The following is a 19,402-nucleotide window of genomic DNA, read 5'->3' as shown; positions in this document are numbered from 1 at the left end:
GATGGGGATTTTTTACATAACAGTAACAGCAGTAAGGAAAAATGTAAGTGTCCCAACCTTTTCACTGAAAATTCGTATGAATGGTATGATGATAAGCCTGATACAAGATGGGTATTTATGCTCTTTTCTAAGCAGAAAATGGTAAGAATAGTTATTTAAATGTATGTGACAGGAAGTTGTTATTCATGTTATTTATTAGCTGCTTTTCATGATTCTCTGAGTTATTCTTAATTCACACAAATATTAATGCAAGCTTGTCAAGCTGGAATTTCCTATTCTGTGTCCAAAGCCATTTTCACTACAAAATTCTGTTGAAACAGCTGCATCATTCAGATATTGGGAACTGAGATTTATAACAGGTAATTGCAGTTTTTCTTGCAAGTGTTACCTGCTTTAGGAGTGTGGTGGAGCACAATGCTTTTCCAGCTAGGTATGTCCCAGTATGGTTTTTCCAGTTTCTATGGCTACATAATGGTTAAGTCAACATTGTTACTGATTCTCACTCATCGTAATTTTAGCACTTTCTTACTGTATTTTCCATGGTTATGATGAACAGAATTCTGATTTTTATTCTTATCTTAAATGATCTAGTTATTGTACTCACTGCATCCATGCAGTAAACGTGAAGAACTCGTGCAAGTCTTGCTGTTCTAGAAATCTGATACTTCTGGCCTGGCAGAAGTTCTGTATGCATTTAAAATCTATTTGCATTCTTCTTAGACTTTCTCTTGTTTTCTGACTGAAATAGTTTAGTGTTTACATTCTCTAGATGTTGCCAATTCAGTTAGTCCTAAGGTATTTCTGAGACTTGGATTCACAAAACTTTGAAGTTGCACTACCTCCAGTTTCAAATCTGATGGAATCTCCCGAAGAAATACTCACCAAAAGTGTTTTTAGAAATGTAAACACTTTCATCAAGAACCTGGAAAATATATGGGCAAAATAAGCCTTTTCTGTGTGTTCTGTTTTCTTTTTAATTGGCTATTGTCCCCATGTGTTACATCTTTCCTTGCTGTATTTAAGTGCTCTTTCTAGAGTATGTTACAAGGAAAGAGGAAAGGAATTGGAAGGAGCTTTCAGCATACTTCCAGAATTCATCATATGAGCAGATTTTTTCAATTATATAAAGTGCTTGCTCTGCTGAGGATTAATCATAATGCTGATTTCAGAGGTTAAGTAGCATATAACTCTGAAGTTTTGAATAAATCTTTCTTGCCTCTTATCACCAAAGATAAGCAAGCTTGCAACTCTCACCTGTAAGCAAGTGTGCAGTTCCACTAACCCTATTGTGTATATAAAAGTGTACATTTTTTTGAGGACTGTTAAGTCAGAACAAATTTCAGAAAACTGAAAAAGCCTTCTTTAAAAAATGTTAAGTAAGAATTTAATTTTACTGCATGATTCATTTTGAAAGAGATGTCTTTGTCAAACAATTTTTGTAGGATCATGTAGGAGTTTCGGCTTAATTTACCTTTAGAACATTTTTTCATATCTACGTTCTTCTGTTGTATCTGCTATATATACACATACAATATGGGGAATGTCATTAGGAAAGTCTATATTTTTAGTACATCTGGTCATCTTAAAATACTTAAATGCAAAGTAAGTCACTTCATTTTTTTCATCACCTGTTTAACAGGAATTTGAAGTGATATCCATATTCCTCTTGTAAAAAGTTCTGTATCAAGTCTTTGGGAACTTAACATGCTAAGAAATTGCTGTATATTATGGGTACCTGTATATAAACTCACTTACTATAGCTCACTACAGAGAATAATTTCTGCAACCCCTTACTTTTTGCAGAACTGCTAATTCCAGTTGTTATGATTCTTGATTCCATTAAATTTACTTTCTGTCAATTATTTCTATGAAAAGCTTTATCTCCATTTTAGGTTTTTTGTGCCTTGGTTTGATTTCTAAGGGCTAAATTCATTAAATATTTAGTAGCTGAGTGCTGCAAAGCTTGATTAGAAATGAAAAATTAGTCTCTGCCCTAAAGTGGAATCGTAAGTCATAAGTGATGCAGTGGGGAATTAGGTGTCTCAGGTTGAGACAGCCATGCCTATGTATTGGGCAGAAAACTACTCAGACTAACTGATGATGGAAGATTTATCTTCAGCTTTGCCCTTTTCTAAAGCTTAGCCTCAGAGCAGCTGTTAAGATTCTTTGGTTTCTCAAATTTCAGGTTCCGTTCTTGAAGTCTCTATCCAGTCCTGGAAGGACTGGAACAATCTTTTTAACTGTAGCTGAGAAGTGGTTGCCTGTTTGTTCTGGGGCTGTTCTGCAGTCAGTGCTCCAGGAAGTGAGAAGCATGGGTTCAACCTCTTATTTAGCCTGCTATGATAAGAAGGGAGTGTTTGAGCCTACTGTTCAAACCACTAGTGCGCCAATCTAATGCTCAAATCATTAGATTTAAGACTGACTTAAGGGACCATATTCACATTGTCTTTTGAAATTTGTTCCCTTCTGCACCTTTCCTGGGTGGGAAGAGAAAGTTAACATGACTATAAAGATTTGTGTACTACTCTGAAGAAGACGTTTTGAATAGGGAGGCTTTTTCTTTTCCTTATTCTCTAGGATCTTTGAGTGAAGAGCTAGGAAGAGTACTGTGAAGGTATTTAAATTTATTGGTCACTTTCCAATTAAAAAATCTGGAAACAATGATCACTTGTATAAAAAACAAAGGCAGCATCTGGCTGATGCATATTTACCCATTGGGATTTTATATTCTAAGAATGTAGAATCTTGATCAGCAAGTGTTCCCATCCGTCCACTCAGGAAAATGAGTGTATTTGGATTTAAATTACATAAGAATAGGAAGAGCAGGTGAAACCTACTTTGAAGACAGAAGGTGTTTTTGTACTGGAACTATAAAGATGGAAATGGTACAGAGGCTGAAGGAGAGAAATTTGATGTAAATTTGATGTAAAACACAGTGGATTTTTGCTGGATTTTTGTGCCTTGAATGGAGGAAGAATATTCACCAACGTACTGCTGAAATAATGGGGTTGTTCTTAGAGGAAAACTAATCATATTGATCCTGCTGCTATCTGCAGAAGATCAACAACAGTAGGAATGAATAAACAGGTCATGCAACCAAATGTTTCTTTTTCACTTAGAATTAGTTTAGTGATATAAGATATTAAGGTGGTATAAAATGGAAAAGATAAAGCAACTTCTTTCTACTTACTGTCTTTAAAATAATTTTCTGTTTCACTGGAAAACAGATTTGATCAAACAGGTGATGTTTGGGACATCTGGGAAACTGTTACAAGCAGAATCTTAGGAACAAGAAGGGAAAACTGACCTTTCCTAACAGACACAGAGGTGTATGAGAGAAGGGCTAAAAAGCTATTGAAGGCTAAAGCATGGTATGAAGAATCCTTTATATGAAAGGCAAGAGAAAACAAATCAGGAATAAAGCAAAATGCTTAAGAGATAGGATATTTTAAAAGGAACTACTTGGAAGGTGATGAAATTGAAGTTAAAGTAGGAGAAGAATCATCCTGCTGCTTTTTTTGGTTGGCTGCATGCAGTTTGATCAGCAACCTAGAAGAGCAGTTGCAATGGTAAGAACACTTTCCTATTAGCCTTTGCTTTGAACCATATTGATCTCCTGATGCCAGGTATCATTTTGAAACACTTAGTCTTGTAGCTGACATGAAAAAAAGCATAAAAAAGGAATAGGAAAGATATTTGGGCTCTCCAAATAGAAAAATCTCCTGACAAATACTTCTAATGTGCTGAAGCTCAACTGTTAGTGAGATGGGGCTTGAGGTCATCTTCTGACATGTTCTGGGAAGACAAATGTCTCCTGTGATTAGGAATGAATCAAAATACTCGATCCATTGCAAGGAACCTCTTGAGTGACCATCTCTTCAAAGAAACAGGTTTTGCATCTTTCTGCAACAAGTTCGGTTTTGCCGGAATTATAATTGCTGAAAGGAACTATGGACACTGACTTTAAAACTGCAAGCTCTGCATGTATCACTGCTACTTTGAGACTAGTCATTAAGAAATGGCTTAGACTATATGATGACTGAAACTGTATGGAAGTATTAATGAGCTGTATGTAGCTGAGACTTAAAGATATTCAGGAACAAAAGCTGGCTTTTTTCCAGGGAATGAGGCTGTGTTGCTGCATCTGCCTTATAATCTACCATAGAGATTTCTGAAATTCTTTCATACTGTTGCAGCCAGTGGTAGTTTCTTCAGCATGTCTAGCATGTTGCATAATTGAGAGAAAAATCACATCTTTAAGCATTATAGCTGTGCTGGTAAGCCTGCACATGAACACAGTCTACACCAACATGACAAATTATTAGTATGAACTGTATTTTTCAGTCATGAAGTGTTATGGGTGAAGCTCTTGTGTAATTTTCATTGTTCTCAGTGAATCCACTGCATCGCTTCCTTGCCAGCTTACACCACTTTCAGTCTCAGCCTCCTCCGTGTTCCCTCCGCAGCTGTTAGGGGGAGGGAGAGCTGCTCTCCTTATTATTGTTTCTGAAACAGATTTTTCTTTCTCTTTCAATTTTTTTCCAGCCCCTGTCATCTTTACCTTTTAGGGATTATTCTTGATTAACATGAAACAAAAAATAAGCTGTATTCTACCATAGTATGTATGCTTATTGAGATATTTGAAGTAGTGTGTAGTCATCTGTTTGAAAAATAGTTTGATTCCTTCTGAAAGGAGGGTGTATAAAACCTCTAGAGACTTAAACAATTGCTTAAGACCATGTGACAACTGCTTTCTGTTCCCAAAGTGTAGATACTGTGCTCTACCATTTCTTCCCTACAAGAACTGAACTGTTTGAAAGCTCTGCTTTGCCCTTGCAGATAGACACTGGATAAACTTACACAAATATTTATTTGTACTTTTTAAACCATAACAGTGGCATGTTGACAAACTGACAGACTCGGGGGGGGGGCGGATATCCAGCTAGGTGATAAGTCATTAGCTTGCCCTATGGCATAGCAGGAGTTACTTTAACTTGCTGGGCTCAGTCAGCTTCAACATGGGTGTTACTTCTGCTTTCTAGTATTTTCTGACATTAATGTGTAGTGTTTGATTTGTTATTATGTCAACCTACATATGAGTTTGACATATAATAGGTACTTTTTTTGTCACACATTTTAAGTGACTTGTTTAAATAGCCTTAGCAACAGATGGCTTGGTTGACAGCATGAAGTAGTTGTTGGAACTGCAAAACCCACAGTACTTGGATAATTCAACACATGTGATACTTTTATCTTATATCATACCTTTTTACTTTGCGGTTTTTAAATCTATAATTACCTGCTTAAAGCAACCTTGAATGTTACGTTTTGGGTTTGATTGCATTTTGAAATTGTTCCTTTCTTAGTGCTGTATCAGATATGTTTTAAGGTTGCTCTGTGTTAATTAGGCCCCACTTCAAGCTGTCAACCTGCTATTGTTACGAAGTATTACCACTCCCTCCACCCACATGATTTGCAGAGTGCAGAGTAATAACAGCATTACAAGCAGAGTTGAAATACAGTATAGCAAGATGAAGCTGACGGGATGTGTTCCTCCTTTTGAATCTCTTTCCTTATCCTGTGGATAGCTGAGAATTATTAGCACTTTTGATTTTTATTTTTAAATTAACTTTCTAGGGAGTCTGTTTTCTTCAAACAGTTGTAATATAACCATACATGTAAAATACTTGTTTGAGTTAAAGGCAGCTATCAGTGAACGATTCATGTTTGGTTTTAGTGTTTCCACATGTGACACCCAAAGGAATTAATGGCATAGACTTTAAAGGAGAAGCTATAACTTTCAAGGCAACTACTGCTGGAATCCTTGCTACACTCTCTCATTGTATTGAACTTATGGTAAAACGTGAAGAAAGCTGGCAAAAAAGGCTAGATAAGGTAAGATCATCTTACTTTTGTTGAAAAAAAAAAAGTTTAGCTTGAAATTGAAATTTTAAATGAGATGATGTTAACTTTTTTATTCCAGGTATTGCCTTTTTTTATGTACAGCGTTGATTAATTTTAGGTGCTCTCAGTATTACTCCTATAAAATGTCAAAGCCTCATCCTGACTGGTGATATAGTAACAATATCCATCATAGTCTCTTTTCCTAGCCCTTGTTCAGATAGTATTCCTATATTTTTTTGTATCTACAGAGAACCTGGCAGTATTCCGTAGTAATAAGTGTATTGCTTGCAGCCTTCTAGAAAGAGACCTAATTATCCACGCTTGCAAAATGATGTGCAAATCTCTGAAATGTTTTAATTGTGATAAGAGATGGTGACAATACCGAAAACAACCAGTTCTAACTTTAAATGTCTCTTTAAGATACAATTATTTCACTTTCCTTTAGGAGATTGAAGAGATTAAGTCATGTTTTATACTAATTGGTTAAATGTTTTAGGTGTGTTGTATTAGAATATCTGTTATTCTAATGGCAGTGATAGTTCATGCTAAGCCTACTCAACCACTGTAGCAACTCGAAAGGAGCAGTGTCTTCTCTCATGAGATGTGCTGGAGGCATGGCTAGGTTGTACTTCAGGCTTTGATTTCTAGAATCCTGCCATCACTAGCTAGTGTCCTGTGCAGTCCTCTAGCTGTTGTTGTCTCTTGATTTTCATTTAATGTGTTTCCTTGTGGTGTATATCACACTTCAAATCTTATTCCATATGTTTTAGTGGTACACGATTCAAAGAATGAATGCATTCGGGCAAAATACATCCATGTTTGAGTCCTTGCCTCTGTCTCCTGGGTTGTCTTTGTCTGGCCTGGCCCTGTCTAACTGTATTGTGACTTCTGTCAACACTTAATTTGTTACTGCTTCATCTAAGTAGTTGGTGGAATTACAGTAGAGCCAAGACTTGAAGCTTGTTCATAGAATCATAGGGTAATTTATTGGACTAGAGACCTCAAGAGGTCTCTCTCTCTCCCTCTCTCCAACCTCCTGCTTAAAGGACAGACAGTTTGAGATCAGACCAGGTTGTTCAGGGCTTTATCGTGTCTGGTTTCAAGTCTCCAAGGCTAGAGACTGCACAGCTTTTCTGGGCAGCCTGTTCTGCTGCTCAGCTGTTGTTATTATTTCAGGATCTGCCTATTGTTTTTCATCCTTCTACTATAGACTGCTGTGAAGAGTCTAGCTCAGTTTCTTTGACTTTCTTGGAGGTATTGGAAGGCTACTATTAGGTCCCACCACAGAAGCCGCCTCTTCTCCAGGCTGAGCAAACACAGTTCACTCTTGTTGATCAGACTTGCTTAAAGCATGGATGAAGTGAACTTTTCTTGTCCCTAGGTTAGTATATGTTAATACAGAATAATATGTTAATATAGCATTTGAATTTGTTCAAATTAGTTATTTGTCACTTTTTTCCTTCCTGTGTGGACTAACTTTAAAGCACTTGCTTTTAGCTGCCAGTGGTTAACAAATTCAAACCTAAATTTCACTTTGGGTCTCATGTGACTGATGCCTCACACAGCATGAGTAAATACATTTTAAAGGGGGTCACAAGCTTATTTGGACTTGTTTTTCCAGAAATTAAAATAGCAAAAGTTTCTAAAAACTTGGAGGTTTTAAGTTGCTTTGCTTTGGTAGACTTGCAACTTTTTTTAAAGTCACATTTGCCAATGAAATTTTCTGGGGTTTACAGCACACTCATGGTAAAGTAATTCTAATACAAAATAATTACTTTTTATTTGTATTCCTCTAACTGCCTGTTGGAAGAGGAGATTTTTATTGAATTAAATAATATAGAATTGTGGTGGGCTAGCCTTGGCTAATAGCCAAATGCCCACCCAGCTGCTTACCACCCATCCACCCAGGACTAGGGGGAAAAACAGGATGAGAAAGCTCAGGAGTCAAGAGAAAGACAGGGAGGTTGCTTGTTCTTGTCATGACAGAATGTTCTTGACTTGGGGAAAATCAACTTGGTGCTGATATAAAGTAGATCCAGTTAATGGGAAACAAAAAGACAAACACTAAAACAGCTTTCTTCCCCCATTTCCCAAGCTCAACTTCACTCCTTCACTGCAGGCCCCTCAACCTGCTGCTTGTTAGCCCCAAGCAGTGTGGGGTGGCAAATGGGGGGTTGCAGACAGTCCAAAACACTTAATCTCTGCCACTCCTTCCTCCTCACACTTTTTCCCTGCTGCAGCGCAGGTCCTCTCCACGGGCGGCAATCCTCTGGGAAAAATGTGCTGCAGTGTGGGTCCTCCACGGGACACGATTCCTTCAGGAAATATCCCTCTGTTGTGGTGTGGGGTCCTCCATGGGCTGCAGCAGTGTGGTTTTGTTCGCTCTGGAGCTGCTCCTCCTCCTCCTCTTCTGGCCTTGGCATCTCCTCTGTTTCTCACTTTTTGTTCCCACTTCCTCGTTCCCTGGGGTGTTTTTTGCTCTTAAATACATTTTCAGAGAGGTGCCACACACATGGTGGGTGGGCTCAGCTGTGTCCTGCAGTGGGTCTGTTTTGGAGCTGGCTAGAACCACCTCTGTCTTACGTGGGGCAGTCCCTGGCCTCCTCCCACAGAGGCCACCCATGTAGTCCCCCATGACCAACACCTTGATATCTACACCCTTAAAGACAGCAGTTGACTGTATTCAGACCTCTGCTAACGCTATTCCACTTCAGTTGTAGAGCTGCTTTTGTTTTTCTTTTCTCTTGTTCTAGTGGTTAAACATGGCTTTGTAAGAGTATCTTCTGGAACTGTGGGCCTGAGCAAAAAACATTGCTCTGTCATCTGATAAATAGATGTGGGAGGAGAATGGTGTTGATCTTTGTACTTTGGTTTTCTTCGATAGATGTGTAAACTGCTCTGAAAAGGAAGTAAATATTATGAGATGATAAAGCTCAGAATACCTTCTCTAAGAGAAATTAGAGGGGAAAATTACATGAAATTAGGCAGCTGTTTGTGTTCTAGCTGGAAGGGTTTTAGAGCTCTTAGAAGTCTGTCCAGTGCCTGTAAAAGAACATCTAGCAGAGTTGAAAGGGGCAGCATCAAGTTTGTCTTTTGTGTATCAGCAGTTTCATGCCGCTGGCTCTGCGCTGTGCAGGTTTGTCACAGGAAGAATAAGATCTCTGTCAGTGGCTAAAACCAGTGAGTGTTTTACAAGTAGCATATGTGCCACTGTAATCCAGCTCACTCTCCTTTCCTCTCCAGCCTCCTCACTCCGCTAGTTTCAGAACTGCCTTTTACTTACCAGCCACACACAAAGGTGATGAGTAAGAGTCCTGCTACCTCACAGAATTATACAGCCTCCATCTTGTAGAGGGCTAGCTTAGCCTAAAGATGCAAGATAGATTTATGTCTGCTGAACTTGAAACAAATATGTTTCAAAATTATAGCTGTTCTAAAAAATTTCTCATATTAAAAAAGCTCAAGTTCAGTAGAATTTGTTTGTTGAATCTGGAGGTGACTACAGTTTTACTAGAGATGAGTACAGTGTTATGAAGTGAGTATCTTTCTCTATAACCCCCTTCTTTATTAAATAAAAGAAGGGGTTTTAAGTTACATTCTGAAGGTTGGAAACTATTTCTAAACTTCAGAAAACAAGAAATTATTATAAAAACATCTTTTAATTTTTAAGGAGACTGCTAAAATAATGCACTTAAGGTTTGTAATTTTAGAAGTCTATATTCAGTTTTCTTTCTGTTACCAAAACAGTCAGATGGCCAGAATAAAATTAATACAAAACCATGTAATGTTATCTAAAGGTAACTGTAGTTACAGCTTTGCTTTCAACCTTTTACTCTTAGCTGCTAAGACCTTGAGCTTGACTTTTTATTTTTTTAGTGCAGTATATTTTTCAGTATGAGCCTCTTGAATGTATTTTAAAATAGACTTTTCTTAAAATGGATAAACAAGGAAAGGATTTGATCTCTAGTATTTGGTCCATTGTTTTATTTGCAACAAAATCCTTGTGATGATGCTTCTCTTGTTGTCTTGACTACAGCCACATTTTTCTATTCTTGTTTCCTTTGGTCTTACTAAGTGTTATTAATGAGCAAACTTATCTTCTGAACATTAAATTTTACCTTAAGATTAACATGTTTAGCTTATTCTGTTCATCTTTTACAATTGTAACTTAAATGTCTCATTAAATTTTACAGCGTTTTAATACACCAGTAATTTTTCTGCTGTGCAGTCAGTTTCCCAATTTCTGCCTTATTTACTGTTGTTGCCAAGAGAAGCTGGCAGATTTGGAGTTGTCTTTTGACATGTGAATTATCACTAATTTGCAGATTGAAGTACAGAAAATGTGGGGATTTGGGGCGAGCGGGAGGAGGAGTTGTGTTTTGTTTGGGTTTTTTTGTTTTTCATTCCAAGTGTTCTGCTAAAACTTCTATGCTTTCTCTCAATGACTTATACTCAAGTCATGCTTCAGGACTCTCCAGTTACTTTCACAAAAGATAAACGTGCAAAATTTTGTGAAACTTACGTATTAGCAGTTATTGTCCCTTTGTGATAGTTTCAGAAGGGAAAAGCCTACATTCACAGGTAAAGACAATACTGTCTTCATCTAAGTGCTGCTTTTTTTCCTAAGAATTTTCCTGTGGAAAACTATACTACTTTGTTCTACATCAAAACTGTTGTTTTGCTTTTCAAACTTTTCTTTAGAAACTGGAAAATGTGTTCCAGAGTGAATGTTACCACCAAATTCCCAGTTGGTAAACTCAGCCTTTCAGTATTGCTTAAGGGTTTTCCACTTTAAAGTTCTTATCTTTATCTTATCTTTAAAGTTCAAATTGGGTTGCTGAATAATTACATCTGCAAGAAGATGTGAATGGTGTAAAACTTAACTTACTTCCACCTGAAATGATTCTGAAAGGGGACAGAGAAACATCTCGCGTATTAAAGCTGAACTCCGCAAGAATTTCAGAAGTGTTCATAGCTTTTTCACTGAGAATATTTAGCAGTATGCAGAGTTTGCAGAGGAAATATTAGATTTAATCTGATTCTGGCATTACTACTTTTTTATTCAAAATAGACAATAGTATGGACATCATCAGTGACTCTAGTACAGTCACACACCTATTACGGGAGAATGATGTTGAGTTGTTAGTCTCTGTATGAAGTTCACAAAATGAATCACGTTCGTCCTGTGCCAGGATGTGACTGTGACTCATTAGTTATCTCGCCACATTCAAGAAGTTAGCTTTTTACCAGTCTTACTTTTCACCGTTTGTCATCACTGCCCAAGCACCTGTGTCAAGGAGGTTTATATAAACAGTCAGATACAAAGTCTGACCCTCAGTGAACCACGAATAGCTGTGCTTAAACTAGATACAAGTTTTTGCTTGCTGATCCAGTTTCTTCCACATGAATTAAAGAAGGTATCCTCAAGGTAGCTAGTCCCCTAAGCTTTGTATTATATATGCATGTATATGGGCACATATAATGCATGCATGCAAATAAATTCAGAAAATCAGCAGCTTTGCAATTGTTACTTGGAAAAAAACTATACTGGTCATTCCATTTATTGGCATGTTGACTATTATCAGTCAATTCATTCTCACTGCATCAAATGATCATGTAATTTTACAGGAGGTAGAGAAAAGGAGAAGAATTGAAGAAGCATACAAAAATGCTGTGACAGAACTGAAGAAAAAGTCCCACTTTGGAGGGCCAGACTATGAGGTACAAATTCTACTTTTGAAATTTTTAAAAACATTATTACTTTTAAAGATTGGTTTGTTTCTCAAAGCGGGGAAAGGGATGCGTAAATCAAGGTGTTTGGTTTGTGCAAGTGTGTTCATGCCACTTCTGTTTTTCCACTTTGGAAACTGAAACTGGATGAAGAATCTCAGTCCTTTGTTTTTTGAGAATGGAAGTCTGTCTTCACCTCAGGCTTCCATGTTCTGCTTTTGTCAAAAGCATTTTGTTTGAAGATATTTCTGCTGATTTTTGATTCTTTTTCTTGTACATTTGATACTGCTTATATGCAATAGTTTTGTACTTTCCCTTTCTAATGGTTCAGCTGTATAGATATGTAAACCCTGACTGCAGAGGCAGTCCTAGAATCTGAAGTTTAACTTGAATTGATTTTTAACTTGTCACTGCCACTTGAAATTTCGTGTTGACAAATTCAGTGATTTTAGGTTCCTTTCATCTGCTAAATTGCATATTTCAGCAGCTTCCTCCTCAGTGAGATATTTAGCCAAATTCTAAGATGTTTAAACCACCTTCTGAAAAATAATGTAAGCTAATACACCTATAATGCAGTTTGCATAATTTTTAAGAACTTGACCCTTTCATGCACATTAATCAAATTTGTTTCTATTTACAAATCATAGCCTGAGAAATAGTACTAATGTGTTGAGATATTTAAAAGATACTTGAGCTTAGGTTCTCTGTTGTGACTGAGGCATACACTGTAAAAGAAAAAGATGGATAGGAAGTTGGACTTCGTCTATCTGGTTATGAACCCAGCTGCTTCTCCCAGATATCCCTGTTGTAAAGTAGTTTTTTGAAATTTGCTGGACCAGCTTGTTTTACAGTACAGTAAAAGCAGTAAACCTAATTTTCTGAAATTACCATTTTAACTTAGTAGACTTAAGTTTTTAATAGTTGACTCAACTTTACCTGCTGTTTACTGTTAAACTGTTCTTTCCAAGAATTTTCAATAGAGATCCCCAGAATTTTGTCTTCTCTTGTTATGTTTTGAGCACATACCTGAAATCTGCCCTAAGGCACTGGAATACTTGGAAGGAGTCTAACTACACAATTATGTTAATATGTGTACTTTACTGACACACTGGGAACATTTTTAAGAGAATGTACATGTTAATTAAAACCTAAATCTGATGTCAAAGCGTATTGACACTCTTACTCAGTTTCCTGTTTTTTTTCTTCTTTATACAACTATCCCTAAATTGTAGTTAGAGGGAGTAACTTCCTTTAACAAGTTTTCAGAGGAATTGTAATCCTAAGAATATTGGTGAAAATATTTGAGGTCTATAGAAGAAATTTGCTTCCATCAGGTGTACGCATAATATATAAATATGTATTTCTAATATTAAACTTAAGTGGAACTCTCGTGTCTCTAAGATTTTGAGCTAGTTTTTTTTCTTATGCTCTAGGAGGGTCCTAATAGTCTGATTAATGAAGAAGAATTCTTTGATGCTGTTGAAGCTGCTCTTGATAGACAGGATAAAATGGAAGAACAGGTATTGATACTTGAAAAATGTCTTAGTGATGGGCACATCATGGGAGACTTCTGTGATGTAAACTCAGTCCTGGGGTACATCTCCTGAAGCTCTAGATATTTTATTCTGATACTGATAAGGGGAATTCACTTAATATTTTTACAGTTAAATATTGTTACTTAACAGTAATTTTGAGAAAGTGACTTCACAGCTTGCTTACAAAAGGATGGTGTGTTAAGCTAATCGAATGTGTCTAGTTTCTAATTCCTAAATAAGCGTCCTGTATAAAACTTACCTGTATGTAACTGATGCCCTGTGCAAATAAGAATATCAAACACTGCAGCTGTTTTCTCAAAACCTAATCATTGCTCTGAAGTTTCTTTTGACTCTAGCAGTATGTGAGATAGGAAAGACATAGTTCTAATGGTGTTTGTTTTTATTTAAAAATTCTGTAGGCTCTGGCTACTTCTCTGACTCATTTCTTGAATACACTTCGGTGACAAGGATCAAAAAGGGATAAGATGTATGTGAGGAAATACACAGAATATGAGAACATATAGCAGTATATAAAATGAGAGGGAATAACAAAGTGGTGCATCTTTTGTCTTAAATATGTTGAGGCTTATGAATACAGTGAATACAATGACTTGGTTAAGAATTAAAAGACTTTCTTTTTCATATAGTACCCAACAGAGTTTACCTGTGTTGGGATCTTTTAGCAGAGTGACTGTTGTACTACTACATGGATCCTTAATGCTGATCTGTTTTTCTTAACTCAGAAATACACTCTCAAGTATGGATGAATTCAGTCTTCAGGCCCATTCACTTACTGAGAATTCCGGCAGGATGACAGCTTCATGCCTGTCATGGACAGCATTAGTAGTTGTAGCCACTATGTAGATTGAGGATGACACACTCTGTTTCACAGTCTATCCAGTAGCAGCTGACTACTAATAATTAAACCTATTTTGTTGCAGTCCCAAAGTGAAAAGGTCAGATTACACTGGCCGACATCCTTACCTTCTGGAGATGCATATTCTGCTGTGGGAACTCATCGATTTGTCCAAAAGGTAAGATATTTCTCATGATCTCCTCTGAATAATGGGCTGACCTATGATATTTCTATATAATATTTTGATTGGGTAGGTGAGATTTTTTTAGGTGTTTCTAGTAACTTTCAATGGTTTACTCATTTTCAGATTAAGTAGCTGGAATTGAAGAAGGACTGTTTTCTGTCTTGGCTCAAAAATACTCATTTGAGTATCTATTTAGAATATTCTTGACTTGTATCAAGCTTGTCAGTTAGATAATAAAGGAAAAATCTCAACTTGCTAACCTCAGTGTTTTTAAGATACCTTCACCAAAATTCATTGAATTGATTTTATTTTAAAAAAAAGTCTTTTGTATCAGGATCAGTTGACTTTTTTTTTGGTGTTACTGGAAACACTATGCTCCTCTCAGGGCTACAGTGGGAGCATAATACATAATAGGTGCATGAAATCAGCATTCGCTGTTGTGCTTGCTGCTTATGGTGCTTTTGTTTTCCTTTTCTTCATTATCTTGTGCTTGCAAGTTGGTACTGAATGCTCTGTTGTGCCTTTGTTCTGATTACTTGGTTTTTTCTTTGTCTGTCTCTGGTAGCCCTATAGTCGCTCTTCCTCCATGTCTTCCATTGATCTAGTCAGTGCCTCTGATGATGTTCACAGATTCAGCGCCCAGGTACTGTATTAATGTGTAGACTGGGGGTTGCATATCTTTGCTGTATTTCATCCTCTTCTCTAGAACCTGGGTTTTTTGTTACATAAATCACTGCTTGCTTTAAACTAGTACGTTGAGACAAAGGAGTTCTCTATTGCTGTACTAAATGGTTGTCTTTTTACATTCTGCTTGCATGCATATCACTTGTGCAGAGGCCCAAATCTTGTGAAAATGTTGGATTTAATTCAGTAGCTTTAATAAAAATGCCTACAATTTGAAAATTTTGCATTTCTGATTATAATAAAAGTAGAATAACACCTGTTTTGTGTGGGCTGGAGATGGTCTTTGCTTCAAATTGAATAGTTTTTCTTGCTTTTAAATCAAAGGTTTGATTTTTGTGTTTGACGTTTGTTTGTAATGACATTAAGATACTAAATGTTAAGGTTCACTATTAACCATTTTACATGTACAACTAGTTTTATTACTGAAAGGTCATGAAGTATGTTGTTTACAAACAAGATTGGGGGTATGAGAAGTTTTACTGAAGAGTTTCAATGTATTCATTTATCCTTCAGAAAATAAGTCTGACATCCTGAATATGTCAGTGTAGTCATAGTGACACACTTCAGTAATGTACAAAATTACTCTAGGTGCTTGCTCTAAAGATCATAGTTTAGAGTAGAGTTAGGTAGATGAGTTTGTGTTTGCTCTTTAGTCTCAAAAAAAGATGTTCAGACATGGCATTCATGCCATTGGTTTCCTTCTGCTGTGGTCCATATGTGATTGTGAATATGGAGCTTCCTTCTGGGATCTGTTATTTTGGAGTTTTTTTGACGTTATTAACTAACGCTGCAAACAACCTGTTTTTTCAAATAGAAGGAATGGATTTTCTTTTGATTGACAGAGCTTGGAATCGTACCACCTGCAGACCTTACTACCAGCTTTATGAGCAGGACCCTAACACTTAAGGACTTGCTTATTGGACTGAAATCTCAACACTTGCCTTGACCTTTTGCAGTCAGTTAATTTCTGAAATTTGAACTTATCGCAAGGGAAAAAGTATGCAGATCATATTGCACAACACTGATAGGCTCATCTACTGGTACTCCAGTAGTCAAGTTAGTTTTTCAAGTTTGTTTTTGTTTGGGAGGAAGGGGGAAATCAAGTAATAGAAAGCAAGTTTGATTCCAAAGATAGGAACTGGTTGACTGTCAGGCTATGGGTACATAGGCAGTTCAATATAAGGGAAACTTATAGCTGCTACAATATGCGGGCCTCCTCATTTTCACCTCTTTTATGCCTGTGATAGTATTTGTGCATTTATATGATAAACCTGAGTATCAGAGCACTAGTGTGGCTGAAAAACTAACCATTTAAAAACAAATTTGAGGTTGACCAGTTCCTTATCACAATAATGCAAACTGAGGTTAAGGATCAGGATCAAACGGACTGGAGTCAAGTTGTTGCTCTTTTCAGCTGCTGCATGGATTATACTATGTAGAAGTTACTACTGAGTGCCTTTGAATGCAGTTTCAAGTTAATGGACTTACTGCAGAAAGGATGATCTTAACTTAGAGGAAACTACTCTCCCCACATACCCCACCCCCAAATATTTTCTTAACATGTCAGTCCACCTGTTCTGGAGCTTCATTGCTACTGAACAAGCAGGTGAAAGACAACTGAGAGCATGAAAAGAAAAGCAGCACACCTTTTTGTGGCAACCTGCTCTGGACCTTATTAATATGAAATTGGCCTCTGTCCTCAGGCTGAGGATTTGGCTTTTGGAAAGGCAAGCTAATATCTTGATTCTGAATAAATGTGGCTTGTTTCTAGACTTCATTCATACGAAGGGAATTTTGGTATTGGTAAAAGGTCAAGTAGAAACTAGACCTAGAATCTTAAAAACAAGGCTGAGAAGTATAAACATGTATTCTGATGGGAGCTGGTTCTTCAGTGTGCCTCTAGAAGGGCATTAGTTTGTCTCTGCCAGTTGAGTGGGAGGTTGTGGGCTTAGAACGCTGTAGATGTTTTGCAGATCACTTTCTTTAAAAGGACTATCAGATTTGAAAATAGATTGAGCTGTTTGGAGAGCCTTTAAAGTGAAGAACTTCACACTTAATGGTCAGGCCGAGGCGGCATGGCATACAGGTTACAAGCATTTTTGCAGACCATTCCTATAGCCTGCCAGGAACCCAGAGGTAATAGTGTAGCCTCCCCAGTGGGAAAGAAGCTGTGAATCTTGACTCTGTGCCTCTGAAACAGGTGCATTGACAGACAGCGACCAGTGTGTAGATTAGGTACAGTTTGGACAGGTAGTATGCACAAGGCAGTTGTAGGTACTGTAATTCCTTGGTGAAGCAGAAGTAAGAAACTGTTTAGACTGCAGTCCTGCAGGAGTGGAAACCAGGACAGGATGCCTTCTTCTCTTCTTTCCTTGCTATTCCCCTCATCCCTCTGCATTTAGCATAAAGCAAAAAGCAGCAAAAGACAAAACAAACATATAAAACCTAGCTTTGTCCTTAACAGATTGGGAGCTAGGGGAGAAGAGACATAGGGACCTGAAGGTGTTGCAGGTAAATGTTGGGAGTGTGACAAGGATTCCTTTCTGAAAGGAGTGTGACCTAGAGTTAGTAAATTGGATATTTAAATAGCCCACATTCTTACCTGGTTTGAATTGTACTGTTGTCATTTCACTGTAAAAAAAATAAATAGAAGAATCTTTTGTAGGAAACCTGCTAGTAACTGGCAAGAAAAAGATGGCCTGTCTAACAGCAGAAACACAAATCTTTTGGGTGTTTTTAGTTCATTATAACTCAAAATCAAACCAAACCAAAAAAAACCCAAAGAAAACCCCCAAAACTGGACTGATAACTTTTGCTTCTGTAGAGAAGTCTATAGTTAAGATAAACTAGAATTTCCCTCCAATGGATTTTATTTTGATGTCGTACTTTGAGGATTTTGACTTGATTCAGTTACTTTTTTTTCTTCCTGGTCTTAAGTGTATTGCCCGTGGAGTACGTAGTACAAACAAAAGTACTGCTTTAAATTAAAAGTAAATAACATCTTTCAATTCTATCTCATATCAGAAAAAGATCATTAAGTAGTCTTTCATTTTGCTTTCTAGTTGTTGTACTACTTGCTCAAATATATTTTTATATGTTATTTTATATGCACACTAGGCTTCATATTTTTGTAAGTTGTGCAAAATCACGGGTTCAGGCTATTAATCTTGTGATTGTGCACTTCTTAGACTAATCTTTGTGTTGGTCAGTCAACAAACTTTTGCTTGTAGTGCTTTTCCTCTTAAAAAAGAAAAGGTATTTCTAGTAATTCAGGAAAATAGTGTCAATGGAATGGACTTACTTGCTGTGACAAGTTTCAGTAGTCACCTACCTTTTGGGTGGAAAACAGTTATTAAAGTGTTTCCAGTATCCACACAGCAGCGGATACCTTATATTTTTGCTTCTATTTTTATTTGGGGGAGAGTGGGATTTCGAAAGGGGTGGGGAACCAAAGAAAAATAATAAGATTGTAGATTTAGAATAAAAACCCATTTCCTGTCCCAGTACCCATTTTCATGCACATTATGTGGAATTAAAAAATGAGGTATTCATGTAGCTTGATAAAAATGTAGCAAATATTTGGCCTTTAAGAAAAGCACACAACTGTCTAGCTAAATAATTTTTAACTTAGTATTTTATAATAGTAGAGTCTCTGTATCGTCATAATTTTTCTGAATGTAAGCATTTCTGTTCTTTTTTTCTAGCTGGCAACTGTGCAAAGGTGCCAATGAAACAGAATAAGCATGCTTTGCACGTGACTGCTCTTCCAATATAACTTTTGATATGCATTCACTTTTTTAGAGCTTGTCTGTCTTCCTTCCCATCCCTCTCCGCCTTTGTTCAGCTTTTTAAATGTTCTTCAGTGAATATCTTACAGTGCATTGCAATTCTATTTAGAGATACCTGAAGTAAGTTCCTATCTGTTGAAATAAAACTGTCTTAGGTAGAAATAGTGAGTTTTGACAGTTCAGAGCTGCAAAGGAAGGATAGTAAGTACCCATAAAGAATGAAGTTGGAAGTTGAAGCAAGATTTTGGCTTTTGTTTCTGAAGGCCAGAAGTATCTGCTTGTTCTTAACCTGTAATAGAAGGCTCGGTTGTCCAAATTCAGGTCCTGCACAGGATTTGAAGTACTGACTTGTGGCTTCCAATACTGTACAGTCTCTGCCCAAGAAGATGGAAGGAACGAGTTAAATATGTGTTGGTTTTTTTTCCTTTAAAGGTGGAAGAGATGGTACAAAATCATATGACATATTCCTTGCAAGATGTAGGAGGAGATGCCAATTGGCAGCTAGTGGTAGAAGAAGGAGAAATGAAGGTAAACGTTTGGGTTTTTGTTTAATTGATACAAGATAATATGCTGTGAAGACAGATACTTTCAGTCTGGTGGACTTGGCAGTGTTAGGTTTACTGTTGGACTTGATGGTCTTAAGGGTCTTTTCCAACCTAAATGATTCTATGATTCTCTGGGAATACTATTACTGAGGACATTATGCTTAAAACTTCTCCTT

At 37.0% G+C, this 19,402-nt stretch overlaps 1 protein-coding gene across 1 annotated transcript in view; it reads left to right on the top strand.

Moving 5' to 3' along the window:
• The window catches only part of COL4A3BP (collagen, type IV, alpha 3 (Goodpasture antigen) binding protein), an 84,915-nt gene that overhangs the window by 56,746 nt on the left and 8,767 nt on the right, over positions 1–19,402 (top strand). Inside the window, 7 exon segments of the mRNA XM_009327310.1 lie at positions 1–43; positions 5,738–5,895; positions 11,533–11,625; positions 13,068–13,154; positions 14,111–14,203; positions 14,775–14,852; positions 19,114–19,209. The exon segment at positions 1–43 is cut by the window's left edge and continues 18 nt beyond it. Of these exon segments, the coding sequence (XP_009325585.1) occupies positions 1–43; positions 5,738–5,895; positions 11,533–11,625; positions 13,068–13,154; positions 14,111–14,203; positions 14,775–14,852; positions 19,114–19,209 (648 nt within the window).

This window comes from Pygoscelis adeliae, unplaced genomic scaffold, assembly GCF_000699105.1.
Source record: "Pygoscelis adeliae isolate BGI_AS28 unplaced genomic scaffold, ASM69910v1 Scaffold26, whole genome shotgun sequence".
NCBI lineage: Eukaryota > Metazoa > Chordata > Aves > Sphenisciformes > Spheniscidae > Pygoscelis > Pygoscelis adeliae.
This window is presented reverse-complemented; position numbering and strand designations above follow the sequence as displayed.